The sequence below is a fragment of the Pterocles gutturalis genome, unplaced genomic scaffold (assembly GCF_000699245.1).
Source record: "Pterocles gutturalis isolate BGI_N339 unplaced genomic scaffold, ASM69924v1 scaffold22377, whole genome shotgun sequence".
NCBI classification, from domain to species: domain Eukaryota; kingdom Metazoa; phylum Chordata; class Aves; order Pterocliformes; family Pteroclidae; genus Pterocles; species Pterocles gutturalis.
This window is the reverse complement of record NW_010110874.1, coordinates 1,487-13,161: the sequence shown is the minus strand read 5'-3', so window position 1 is coordinate 13,161 and position 11,675 is coordinate 1,487. Positions and strand designations below refer to the sequence as shown.

The following is an 11,675-nucleotide window of genomic DNA, read 5'->3' as shown; positions in this document are numbered from 1 at the left end:
AAAAAAAAAAACCCAAACCTACAAAGGCCCCGGTCCTTTCCCCCCCCCCCTCCCCAGCAAAACCAGAAGAGACCAAACCAGCGGAAGCCGTGCCAGGGAACGATATCACAGCACCTCCCAACAAAGAGCTTCCTCCCAGCCCTGAGAAGAAGACCAAGGTAGGTGTCGTTTCACGGCCAGCGTCTTCGCTTCTCTGGTCTTTAATTTGCCGGCTGTTCTGCTTCTTAAGCTGTGGCAACACCAGTTCTGTTTTCTGAGCTGCCCGTTGTGAACATTTTCCTAAAAGGAAGACATCCAGTTAGGAAGTTGCAAACACCTCGGTCTGTAGCAAACGTGTCGGAAAGTGGGTTTAGTAAATGGGTGGCAAGTTCCCTGGGTGGTGTCGGTGGTGTGGAAGCAGTAATCACGTACGCTGACACTGCTGCTACCCGGATACTCTCCTAGGGGTTTACAGCACGCTTGTTTGAGTTACAGTCAGCTCTCAGAGATCTGCCCGGGATCTCATACTCTATTTTAGGGCTGTTTGTGAAGCATCAGAGACACCTGCTTGCAGCATTCAGCAGAGCCCCACCCCAAACCCTCCGGGCAGCGGTGAGGGCAGGGGGCTCTTGGGCCCCTGGAAGGCAGCGGACGGGTGACCCTGGAGTTGATCACACGGGGATTTAGAGCTTGCAATCCCTTGTGTGCATGTAATTGGAAAGCAATGTCCTGTGTACCACACGTAGGACGAGATGCCAGGAACACCCAGTTACTAATCCCAGCTTTACCAGCGATTCCTTCTGTTGCTGGAATAAATCCTGTTCGCTTTGAATGCAATGGCAGACCTCCCCTGGGCTCCGAAGGCAGCCCAGCCCTCTTCCGCTGCTTCGTTTCGGTCTTTTTGTTATGCTCAGAAAACAGAAAGCTAATTATTTTTTATTTCTTTCATTTAAAATATCATTTTTATGTTCTTGCAGCTCAGTGTTTTGGTTTACAATGCGCTATTTTTTGTTGTTGTATTTTGTTTTGTTTTTATACTGGATTTTGCTTTTTGAAAAACCATAAAGCCTGCCGCATCCACATCATCTACCAAGCCTGCAGCAACGAAAGCCAGGCCCCTGTCCGCTACCAGCCCCAAACGGCCAGCCTCTGCCGCGCCTGGCCCAAACAAAAAGCCCACGAGCCCTACCGCAGCTCCTACTTCAGCCACCACTACTAAACGCCCAGCCACCGGTGCTACACGTCCCTCCACCTTAACTCCAAAAGAGACTAAACCAAAGGTAAGAACTCCGAGTTTTTTGTGTGGGAGCTCCGAGAACTAACCCAAGGGTTAACTCACCAGCTGTCTTGCCCAAGAGGCAGAATGTAGTTCTGGTGCTGGTCAGGGGAGGCTGAGACCGGAGCGTGCTTCAGGGTGCTGTGAGCTGCGCAGTTGTTGGGCTCAGCTTCCGTTAACCCACTTACGGCACCAGATCCCGAGCGTTTAGTTGCGTCATCGCAGAGGAGAAAATTAAACTTGACTGTGTTACCATGATTGTCCTTGTGAGCTGTCAGGGAGCCCACAAGGTAATTCTTTATTTCTTGCTGTAACTAAAGGAGGAGGGTTTTCTAAATACAGATACGCTGCAAACAGGGTAACTCCTGAATCCAGACAAGAGCATGGGAGCAGTGAACGGAGAGCAAAAAAAATCAGTTTGAACCCTTCGGTATTTCCCACTGATGAGAACCAGAGAATCACGAAGGTTGGAAAAGACCTCAAGGATCATCAAGTCCAACTGTCACCCCAACCCCACCCAACCCACTAACCCCCGTCCCCAGGCACCACATTGACACGGTTCCTGACCCCCTCCAGGGATGGTGACTCCCCCCCTTCCCTGGGCAGCCTGTTCCAATGCCTCACCACTCTTTCAGCGAATAAGTTTTTCCTAATCTCCAGCCTAAACCTCCCCTGGTGCAACTTGAGGCCGTTTCCTCTTGTTCTATAGAATCATAGAATCACTAAGGTTGGAAAAGGCCTCAAGGAAGTGTCCTCAAAGATTGTCTCTGTGGTGTCTGGCCGTTCTGAAGCCAGTACAGAGATAGCTGATGATACACTTAAGTGCTTAGGAAGTACTGGAGGTTTGTAATTCTTCAGCTAGAGAGGATCTGTGGACAGCTCTTAGCGTTGCATCTCAGAGCTGAAGTGGGGTGTCCACGTGGAGTGCTGAGAACGGGAACGGCCCTGGAATCTCTCCTGCGGTGACTCGTGGTATTGGATAGCAGGAGGATTCGCATTTGGAAGGGAATGTTAAAATCCATTTCAGCAGCTTCCCGTTGCTGTTGAAACGCTGGCATTGCTGCTGTCCATCTGAGCTCAGATAACTGCATTGCAGTGCCTTTAAAACTAACTACAGAATGAGAAGAAGAGTATGAAAGCGCAGGCATAAATCTGTAATTTTTTCTGTGAAAAAGTGTCTTCAGTTTTGTGTGTTTGGCATGATTCTTAATTCCTTTTTGATGAAGTAGAAATCTCATCTCGCTTGTTTCTGTGCATGAACTCAGTATTTTAATGCTTAAGGGGTCGGTTGGTTTACAAACAAGTGACTCACCAGGGACAGACATGAAATCGTTTTCCAGGTGAGGAATGAACCACGGGCACTAACTCCTGTGTCCCCAGGGGTGTCATTGGGGCTGCCTTAGCTTAGGAGCATTTCTGCTCGTGAAGGAGCGAAATCTCTCCCAGAAGCACTGCTGGTGGACTGATGGTTGCCATGTCGTTCAGAAATCACAACTCTGAGATCCAGCCGGGGCTGTCCTCTGGGTCCTGTGCTGAGCACAGCCCGTCGCTTCTGCATGCCTGGATTATTATGTGTCATCTTCTGCATTACAGTGTTCCCGCAGTGCCTGGCTTCTGTGTTTAACAGTTTAACCAATTCCCGTTTATTTCAGGCTTTTTGTTGGCACGTTGAAGAGCCTGTTGGTGAAACGCTGGCTTTAACCTCGCCTCTCCATTTCCAGGTTGCAGACACGAAGACCACAGAGAAGCGGACCTCGCTTTCGAAGCCTCCGTCAGCTGCCACTCCCAGAACAACCGTCCGCAGCACCCCTACTACCCCTCGGACAACGGCTCAGTCGCTGCAGCTGCCGCTGCGAAAACTACCGCTGCTTCTCCCCCGAAGAGGCCGACTTGTAAGTGTCCTGTGTGTCCTCAGGCCTCTCTTTCTCACCGGCTGCCACTTTCCATTTGAGCAGCGCCGTGGTTGTCTTTCTCGGCTGTTCCAGTACGCCGACTGCTTTTTCCTGTGTGTAGTCATCCTGTGGCCCCATGGGTTTGTTAAAATCAGTGTCCTGGTAAACAAGCTTGCCATCTTGAGGTTTGAAAAAAGGAAAGAGCCCAAAACCTTGAAATGCAGTCACTTGGGAGAAGCTGCAGCTGCTGTTAACCAGTACTGGATGATCTCTAAGGTCCCTTCCAACCCAAACCATTCCCTAATTCTGTGATCCTGTACTTCCCAGAGGTGTGAGCTGGCCTAGCCGTCAGTCGAGAGCTGACGTGAAGCTTAGTGACAGCTGAATATCAACCCTTCAGTGCAGCACAAGGCAAGGCCCTGTGCCAAGGCACAGAGACCGTAGGTTGGACTTTTTTGTCTCCAGGTTTTTCTCTTCCAAAACCAAATCTGAACTACCTTCCAGGCCGATTCAGGGTGATTCAGGGTTAATACAATTACTGAACATGCTTGATTGAAGAAAAAGATGCTGTTACCTCTGTATTTTGCCCTAGTAACAGTTAGAAAAAGCACTAAAACCAATTGAAAACTTGGGAAAAGCAAATCTCCAGAAGATGACTTGAAACACTCAGACTAGTGCACCTGGAAAACAAAAAGGTTGAACAGAAGAGGAGGTTTTTTACTGGTGCAGGAAGGATTTGGAGCTGAAATCACATCAGCGTCATCAGAAAACCGTATCCCGCTCCTGCTGTTGCCAGAGAGGGGACTTCCTCTGAGTTTAACACATGAGCAGTGTATAAGCATCTTGAAAACACTGCTTTCACTCGTTTTAACGGAACTTGAGAGATGCAGCATCAGATAAAAATATAGTTAAATGTTCTCAAGTGTTTTTCAAATGACTAGACCTCACTGGCAAAATATGCCAATGAACATGTAAAACGACAGCTAAAAAAATAACCCGGACGGGTTGCTTTGTTCCGTGAGTCCCAAAGCGTGATTCATAACCCGCCTTTCCCAAAGAACAGCGGTGTTTTAACTGCGTTGAAATACGTGAGGCTAGATGTACATCCCATACTTCATGCTCTAGGGGAAAATAGAGTAGATCCTGCATAGAGGAAGCGTTGTACTTTCCAAGAGCCGAGTATCTTAACTGTCCTGGGGACATCCTTGTAACATTCACGGTGTGTGGTCTTGTGCGAACTGTAGCCCACAGCGCTTAATAGGTTTTAATGAGCTCCGTTAATTTCTCCTTCCAAAACGGAGGCACAAAGAAGCGTTTTCTGATGACATTTGAAAAGAGATGGAGGCAACGATGCGGAGATGCGGGAAGGTTGTTCCAAGTGGCAAGATGTCCAGGGGAAGAGGCTGCGGCACCGGCGAGGGCGGTGGGACGTTGCCAGAGGACAGGGAGAACCGGGTGGGCGAGGGAGGGATGAGGTCAGCTGGAGAAACTCCATCCGCAGTTCAGGCTGGTTTGGCTGGATCTGGGAATGCACGGGGGAGTCATGAAGGGTAGAAGAAGGGAGTCGTGCTTCGGAAGAGGAGAAGGCGAGGGTGTGCTGGAGGATGAATGGTGGTGCGGGGCCTCCAGAGGGATCGCGGCACACGCTGACGATTCCGTTGGGTTGGAGCACGTGCAGCGGCAGCTGGGTCCAGAGGTGGAGGTGATGGAGACCTGGGTCCCTTATGATCCCAATTTAGTTTCTTGTTGCGCAGCATTGAGCCGGGTGATGAGTTTCTGGCTGAAGGTGGTGTTTCAGAAGGACATCTGCTCCTGCTTTCCAGGTTCACAGAGACTCTCACTTCCTTGGGGGTTGCTCAAGCGTTCAGTCATTCTTGCTGGTGAAAAATGCGGGTGTAGCTGCTTGGTTTGGGTTACATGGTTTCACTTTTTCAGGTATTCAGTGTCAGTTCCTTCCTCCAGTTAATGAGAGCCATGGGCTACGTGGTGCTTGATTTTTTATTATTCCCCCCCCAATTTTCCCCATTCCAGGTAAAAATTACTTTCATGTTTGTTCAAGACCATCTCTCTGTCCTTCAGATCAGAAAAAGGTCAAAGTCTTTGACTGTCGTTGTGGACCATTGTCCCAGTAGCTTTAGTGTTCTCCAGGGTTTCAACATCACGTGCTAATAACAGACAAAAGTGTTCCAGCATTTGACTCTCCACTCACAATGAGGAGAAATAACATCTCTGTTAAATTAACATCTCAGTCCTCTTGCCTTTGTGCAAGAGCCGCTCTGCTCCGTCCGTGCAGTTTTCCCCGTTACAGTTGTGGTCTCAAGCAGTGAGATGAGGTTGGTTGGACAGGCCAGTTTGGGGAGTGTTTGGTATCAGTTATAGATCATCCTTTAGGCCCTATTAAATTATCCAAAGGTTCTGTTTGTGTTTCTCAGTCTGTGGTTTGTATCTGATGGATGTTGGGTCTGGTTTTATTCTGCTTTGAGGAGGACAGATGCGTTCCTGGCTTAGACTGTTCTGTGTGGAGTGTGCCCAGGTCACGGTCACTGGTGTTTGCCCAGCAGCGTTTTTTTTTTGGTTTCATACAGTTACAACAGGGACCAAAAGATGAGCAGTAGCTTCTGTGCAAGAAAATTGGCATTGGTTAGAGCTATCTAGCAACAGTACCAAGGGTATAGATGGGCAGGTGTGGCTTTGCTTTCACTATTCACTACAGGAAGGAGCTTTTTTCTTTTTTTTTTAAGACATGAAATTGGGGCAGGATTAAAATAACGTTAGGGCTGTCAGAATCAGAAAGTAATTTTAAGAAAAAACTAAATGCAAACCATACCCCAGGTGTTGCATCATTGGATGGCGATCCTTTTGATGAGTTGATGCTTTTGCTGGAAAACAGGAGTGAGTTTTGCTGTTGGGATGAGTGCCACCTCAGCCAAGCGTTCAGACGGAGCAGTTAATTCTTGGGATGTTTTATTTCAAGCAGCATGTTGGAAGAGGGGACTGCGGAGAGCCCCTGACTTCCAGAGAAGGCTGTGCCAGGATCCCAGGCTTCTCATCCGTGCATACTGCCTCCCACTCTGCGAAATACTAACGGTGTGTTTTGTCTTGGGCAGCTATCAAGACTGACGCAAAGCCTGCAGACGCCAAGAAGACCTCTGCAAAGTCACCATCAGGTAACTGTGCACTTTCCATCTAAATCAAATCCTCCCTGGTCGGGGTTGTGTTTACTAAGGGGGCCACTGTACATCTTTAGGACTCGGAGGAAGTTTGGGTAAATAGCGTCTGACCCGTCTTTTTCTCCTTTCCCTCCACCCACTGCTGGGATAATTGTAGCAGACTCGAGCCGCCCGAAGAGTGCTGCTGGCAATGCAGTCAAGAGCAGCGCCACCACTCCTTCCACCACTGCCTCCAGTGCACCCAGCGTACCCGCCGTAGCCACCAGTCGTCCCAAACCCAAGCCTGCTGCAACCAAACCCCCCGCAACCTCAACGGCGACCGCAGATGCTAAAAAACCAACTGCTAAGGCTCCGACTAAACCCAGCACCGTTTCCAAGCCATCTCGCCCGACCAGCAGCGTTTCTGCTCCAGATCTGAAAAATGTACGTTCCAAAATTGGATCGACGGATAATATTAAACATCAGCCTGGTGGAGGAAAGGTAAGTTTCTTCAAACTCCATAACAAATGTAAGCTTTGGAACCGTAGCTCTTAAGCATTGTGGGTGCTCTTTGCTAATTTTGGTGGCTGTATCCTCACTGCTCTTCTCGTTTATGCTCTGCAGAGCTCCTCTTTGGGTTCTTGGGTTATGCACAAGGCATTAACAAGGCAGTGATCTAGTGTACAGAAGGAATCCGCCTTCCGAGCCTTTGTGGTGTTTACTGCCGTACGTACAGGAATTCAAAACTCAGGTTCTGTTTTTCTGTCGTACGTCCTGACACAGAAACTAGTTGGTATTGGAAGCTCGAAACCTTGCCTGTATTCCAAAACTTTGCCTTTGCCTAGAGGAATTGAGGCTGCTGAATGGTCCAGAAGGTAGGACAATGCATTACGATGCAGGAAATCTGGATTCAGGAGCAAGTTCCGCAGCACCTTTCCCAGGTCTAGGAGTGGGGACTCTGTTCAGCTCGTCAGGCCTACAGCTGGTGTGAGCGGGGTCCACGTACGCCGTCCTTTGGATAACCTCAGGTGGGCACAGGAAGAGAGGGCAGCGTTGAACGAGCTGTAGGGAGAAGAGTGTGCACAGATACAGCTCCAGCTCTGTCAGTGATGGGCTGAAATCACACTTCCACTGTGAGCATCTGCCGTGTAAATAAGGGTTTAGGGACAGACCCACTGCCCTGTTCTGAGGGTTTAAATCAATTTGTGGCTAATAAAACCCTTATTGGATATTGCATAAAGATACACCCATCTTTACCTGCCCAGCTGTGCAGCTTGCCTGCACTCAGAGGGCTTTGATTTCCATGCAGTGGACCACACTGGCTCCCTTACCTTTGCTGCACGTCCAGGGTAAGGGATAACTCGGCACATAACTTCCATCTGATGCCGAGAGAGCACGGTTCATGCTGGGAGCCTTCATCCCCTCTCAGGCACATTGGAGTCAAGGGCATTTGGGGGCTGTGGCGTTGTATGCCCCAGACAGCACCGGCGGATTTATTCTTCAACGTTAAGAGTATCTTAGTTGTACAATACCATAGTCCAGTCCTCAGAGCTTCGGGGTCTGGGGGACAGAAACTTCCACTCCCTAAAAGAATTTCTGGAAATGACGAACCAAGTCTGCTGAAAAACTTGGAGGCAAGCAGGAGGGGGACCCTTTCATATGCTGGATATTGTGACTTGAAAGCAAACAGAAGTTCAGAAAGCCTTCTGCCATCTGGCCAAAAGGAACACGTAAAGTTGTTCCGTTATTTTAGGCTGTGCTAGGGTTCTGGGGTTTGCAGAGCTTTTTGGCTTACAGGGTGATTGTGCCAGTTTAAGGGAATTTATTTTGACATTAAATTGTACTGTCCTTTAATTTTGAAATATTTTAATAGAATTGTGAAATCCTAACAGTTGTGTTTTTAAGGAAATTGTTCTTTTCACAGTCTTATTTATGCTGAGATGTTTTCAGAATCTGGGAATGCTGTAGGAGTGCCGAGGTTTTCCTATTTACTGTTCTGCTGCTGGTAGGTTAGTGAAACACAGGATTTCTTCTGAGCCCCCCAAAAATGCAGGTCCAGCTGCACTTGGCTGGATCTAGATTAGCAGAAAGAGGGATATTCTGAGGTAGTTGCTGAATTTTTCTAAAACCTGTAAATTTTAATTCAATTTTCTGCTTAGCTGGATTAGCTAGGTCCACCTGTGTGTAATTAGTTTAAAAAAAAATAAAAATCAGCCCTTGATCTCAAAGCCTGAGTCAAGTCAGTGTGTGGGTGAGAAACCAGGAATGGAAGCACGGTGTACCAGTACCCCGCAGAGCTCCTGGAGCGTGAGGACAAAGCAAATCATCCTGTGGATGGATGTGTTTGCCTGGAAGGTCTCTGTAACGTCCTCCATGGGAAGGAGGTGGTCCAGCTGCTGCTGGGCTCCTAAAAGGTGGGGTTTAATTATTTGGCAGAGTATGATGTGCTGGGGTCACTTGGAGACCGTTGGGGAAATGATGAGGTGCCTCGATGAAAGGCACCTAGGAGCTTTTTGAGAAACGGAGAGCTTCATTATTGCTTGATGACCCAGGGTGCCCGTTTCATCCCGTGTCTAAGTGGTGTTCTGCCCCTCCACCCCAGGCACAGGGTTGTGCTTTCCCTGGGAAGGTCTCCTGGGTCCTCTGCTCCGTTGAGTTTCTCTGGGTGGCTCGTGTTGCCGTACTCTCCACCCACACTTGTGCTTTTGCTGGTTGAAATCATCCATTTGTCTCCATCTAGGGGAAAATAGAGAAAAAGCCAGAATCACCCGCTGCTGCCCGAAAGTCTGAACCCAATGCAGTCTCTAAAATGGCTCCTACTAAAACAACCGTATCAAAAGAGAGTGCCCCCAGGCAGCCCAATGGGAAAGTGAGTTCATTTCAGACTTTTCTCTCTGGAAGGTGAAGGCAAACATTTCCATTTTGAGTCACTTTCCTTCTCTTCAGCTCTTCTGCTCTCTCCTCTCGGTGTCACTGTTCCCTGCACAGACACTTTTCCGATTCTTTCCTGTAAACCCCGAGATGTTCTCGGTTCGGCACGTTCCGAGATCGCTGCCGTGGGTCTCTTTTCCATGCCTGCTGTCCATGTAAATGTTGTCAGAGCAGTCTCCTCTATTTTCACTTTTAGGCTTAGCTTTGGGTCGGAGGTTCCCTTAATCAGTTCTTCCATACACAGCCCTGGTTTGTCACTAGGAAGAGGGCTTTAGTGGTAAGACTGCAGAATATTAAGGACCTCGTATTTTTCCTGCACTGTTCCCAACCCAGTTGTATCAGAACTCTAGCTCCCCGCACGCGGCGCTCACCGTTTGGTGGTTACTCGAAGCTGCCGTGCCGCGGCATTCCAGCGGACAGGGAGTGAGGCAGCGATGCCCGCGGCGCTGGTTTAATTCAGACGTTATCGGGCAGAGCCTGGCAGTGAGCGGATGGGATTTGTGCCTCTAGAGAAGTCAGTAAGCCATGAACCACAAAACCAGGGCAGGAGTGCATTGTCAGAGCTGCTGCTGCACTGAATCCAGCCTTTCTGAGCTGGCCAAGGAGAAACCTGCCAAAGTGAGAATGTTCTGGGGATTCCTTTTGTGCTTCGAATTTATCACCTCTCTCTAGAAGTGCTCTAGAGACGGCTTCTGCCACGTTCCGTGCTGTGTTAAATAACTCCCAGCCTAAACCCGTGTCATAACTAACCTTTGTGAACACGAGCTGCTCTAACTCAGTTCCCACCTGGGTGAGTAAGAGCTCACTTAGTGTGCTCCTTTTGGATTTTGAAATCCAAAATCACAGGATTATAACTTAGAGTTATATAATACCTTTTGTATTTTGAAAAAGTCCAAGCCACTTCAATTTAAAGGAGAAACAATTTAATTAACAGAAGACTCATGATAAAATTTAACTGAAGGCTTGCCAGCCTACCCCAGGATTGTTTCTGAGTCGGGGCTTTACTGCCCAAAGTTTTTGCAAGCCCTTACCCAGGGCTGGAGCTCCCCCAGGCAAACGGCAGCGAAGCACCGACACCGAGCAGGTCCTGGTGGTGCTGGAAGCTGTGGCCCCGCAGAGGACAGAGGCGGCTGAGCCGGCTCTCCCTGCCCCGGGGCAGCTCTCACCCGCGGGCTCCAGCTCCCGGGAGGCTGCCGGGGGACACCGGTGACCCTGTCCCTGCTGGCTGGCAGGCACCCACCCGCCCGGGCCCGTAGAGCAGGTGGAGGAGCGGTCTTCACGGCAGCGCTTACGCTCTCGCACTAACACTGTCTGTGCAGCCTCTTGTCGGTCACTTTTTCTCTCACTCTCCTCCTCGGTTGCTTTCACACCTAATACCAGCGTTGGATTGAGTTTAACACAGCTCCGCGTTTGGCCGCCGTGTGCGAGCGGCCGCTCCCGCCTGCGTATGACGACTCTAACCAGTCCTCTTCCCTTGTGTTGTTTTCCATTCTGTAACGTTCCAGGTCCAGATAGTCTCCAAAAAAGCGAACTACAGCCATGTTCAGTCCAAGTGTGGTTCCAAGGACAATATTAAGCATGTCCCTGGAGGTGGGAATGTAAGTATGGGCTCTGGGCCAGCTCTCTGTCTACTAACGCCTCGTGTACTGTGGGTTTGTGTGTCAGTCTTACGAACGCCGTGTTTCAGGCAGAACGGTGTGGCAGCGTTTCAGGGCTTCTGGAAATCATGTAGGATGGAGGATTATTTTTTTTCCCCCCATGGGATGCTTGGTTGAACGTGTGTGGTTTGTTTTGTAGTGCTACAAACAGACCTGACCGATTTCTCGCAGGGTTTACACGGTATTCACGACCAAGTACAGGATGTGCACCTCGCTGGCCCGGGAGCGAGTCCACCCTGGATTCCCTCTGCCGTCAGTGGGGGCCCCTCATCGTCCTCTGACCTATTTCAGATGTCTCGTTTCTAGATTAAATGAATTTGTGGCCTAGAACTGGCTAATAGAGCAAGCCTGAGTCAGATTAATTTCTCTTCTTGTTTCACGAGGAGGGAGACTTTGAAAAAGGAGGAGAGAAAGACTGGGACTTAATCTTGGAGCTGCGACTAATTTCTGAGTTTAAAGGCTGCTGGTATCTCTGGCAGCAGAGTTGGCTGGTTGAAATAGAAGGCTCATCGGGTAACGTCTGCGGGCTTGGTTCGGAGTATTCTATCCTGGGAGAAGGTGGCAAAAAACCCAAGTAACTATCGAGATGCTAAAGCTTTTGAAAACGTGCCTGTAGTTGGGCAGACTTGTTTCCTTGGGGACAGATCTTTGCTACCTTACCAAATCTGTGCCAGGCTGTTTGCACCAGGCGCGGTTTGCCGAAATCCAAGGACTGGATGGTTTCAAAAAGACACTGACGTACTTCAGCACAAGGGAATTTTTCCGTGGCCAGCTTCCCGAGGAGCGATGT

General features: G+C 49.2%; 1 protein-coding gene across 1 annotated transcript in view; it reads left to right on the top strand.

Moving 5' to 3' along the window:
* The window catches only part of LOC104461839 (microtubule-associated protein 4-like), a gene marked incomplete at its 3' end in the record, with an annotated part of 89,246 nt that extends 78,421 nt beyond the window's left edge, over window positions 1-10,825 (top strand). Inside the window, 8 exon segments of the mRNA XM_010073568.1 lie at window positions 58-158; window positions 1,047-1,259; window positions 2,977-3,085; window positions 3,088-3,147; window positions 6,255-6,314; window positions 6,475-6,797; window positions 9,037-9,165; window positions 10,733-10,825. Coding sequence (XP_010071870.1) covers window positions 58-158; window positions 1,047-1,259; window positions 2,977-3,085; window positions 3,088-3,147; window positions 6,255-6,314; window positions 6,475-6,797; window positions 9,037-9,165; window positions 10,733-10,825 — 1,088 coding nt within the window.
* Window positions 10,826-11,675: the final 850 nt, after the last annotated feature.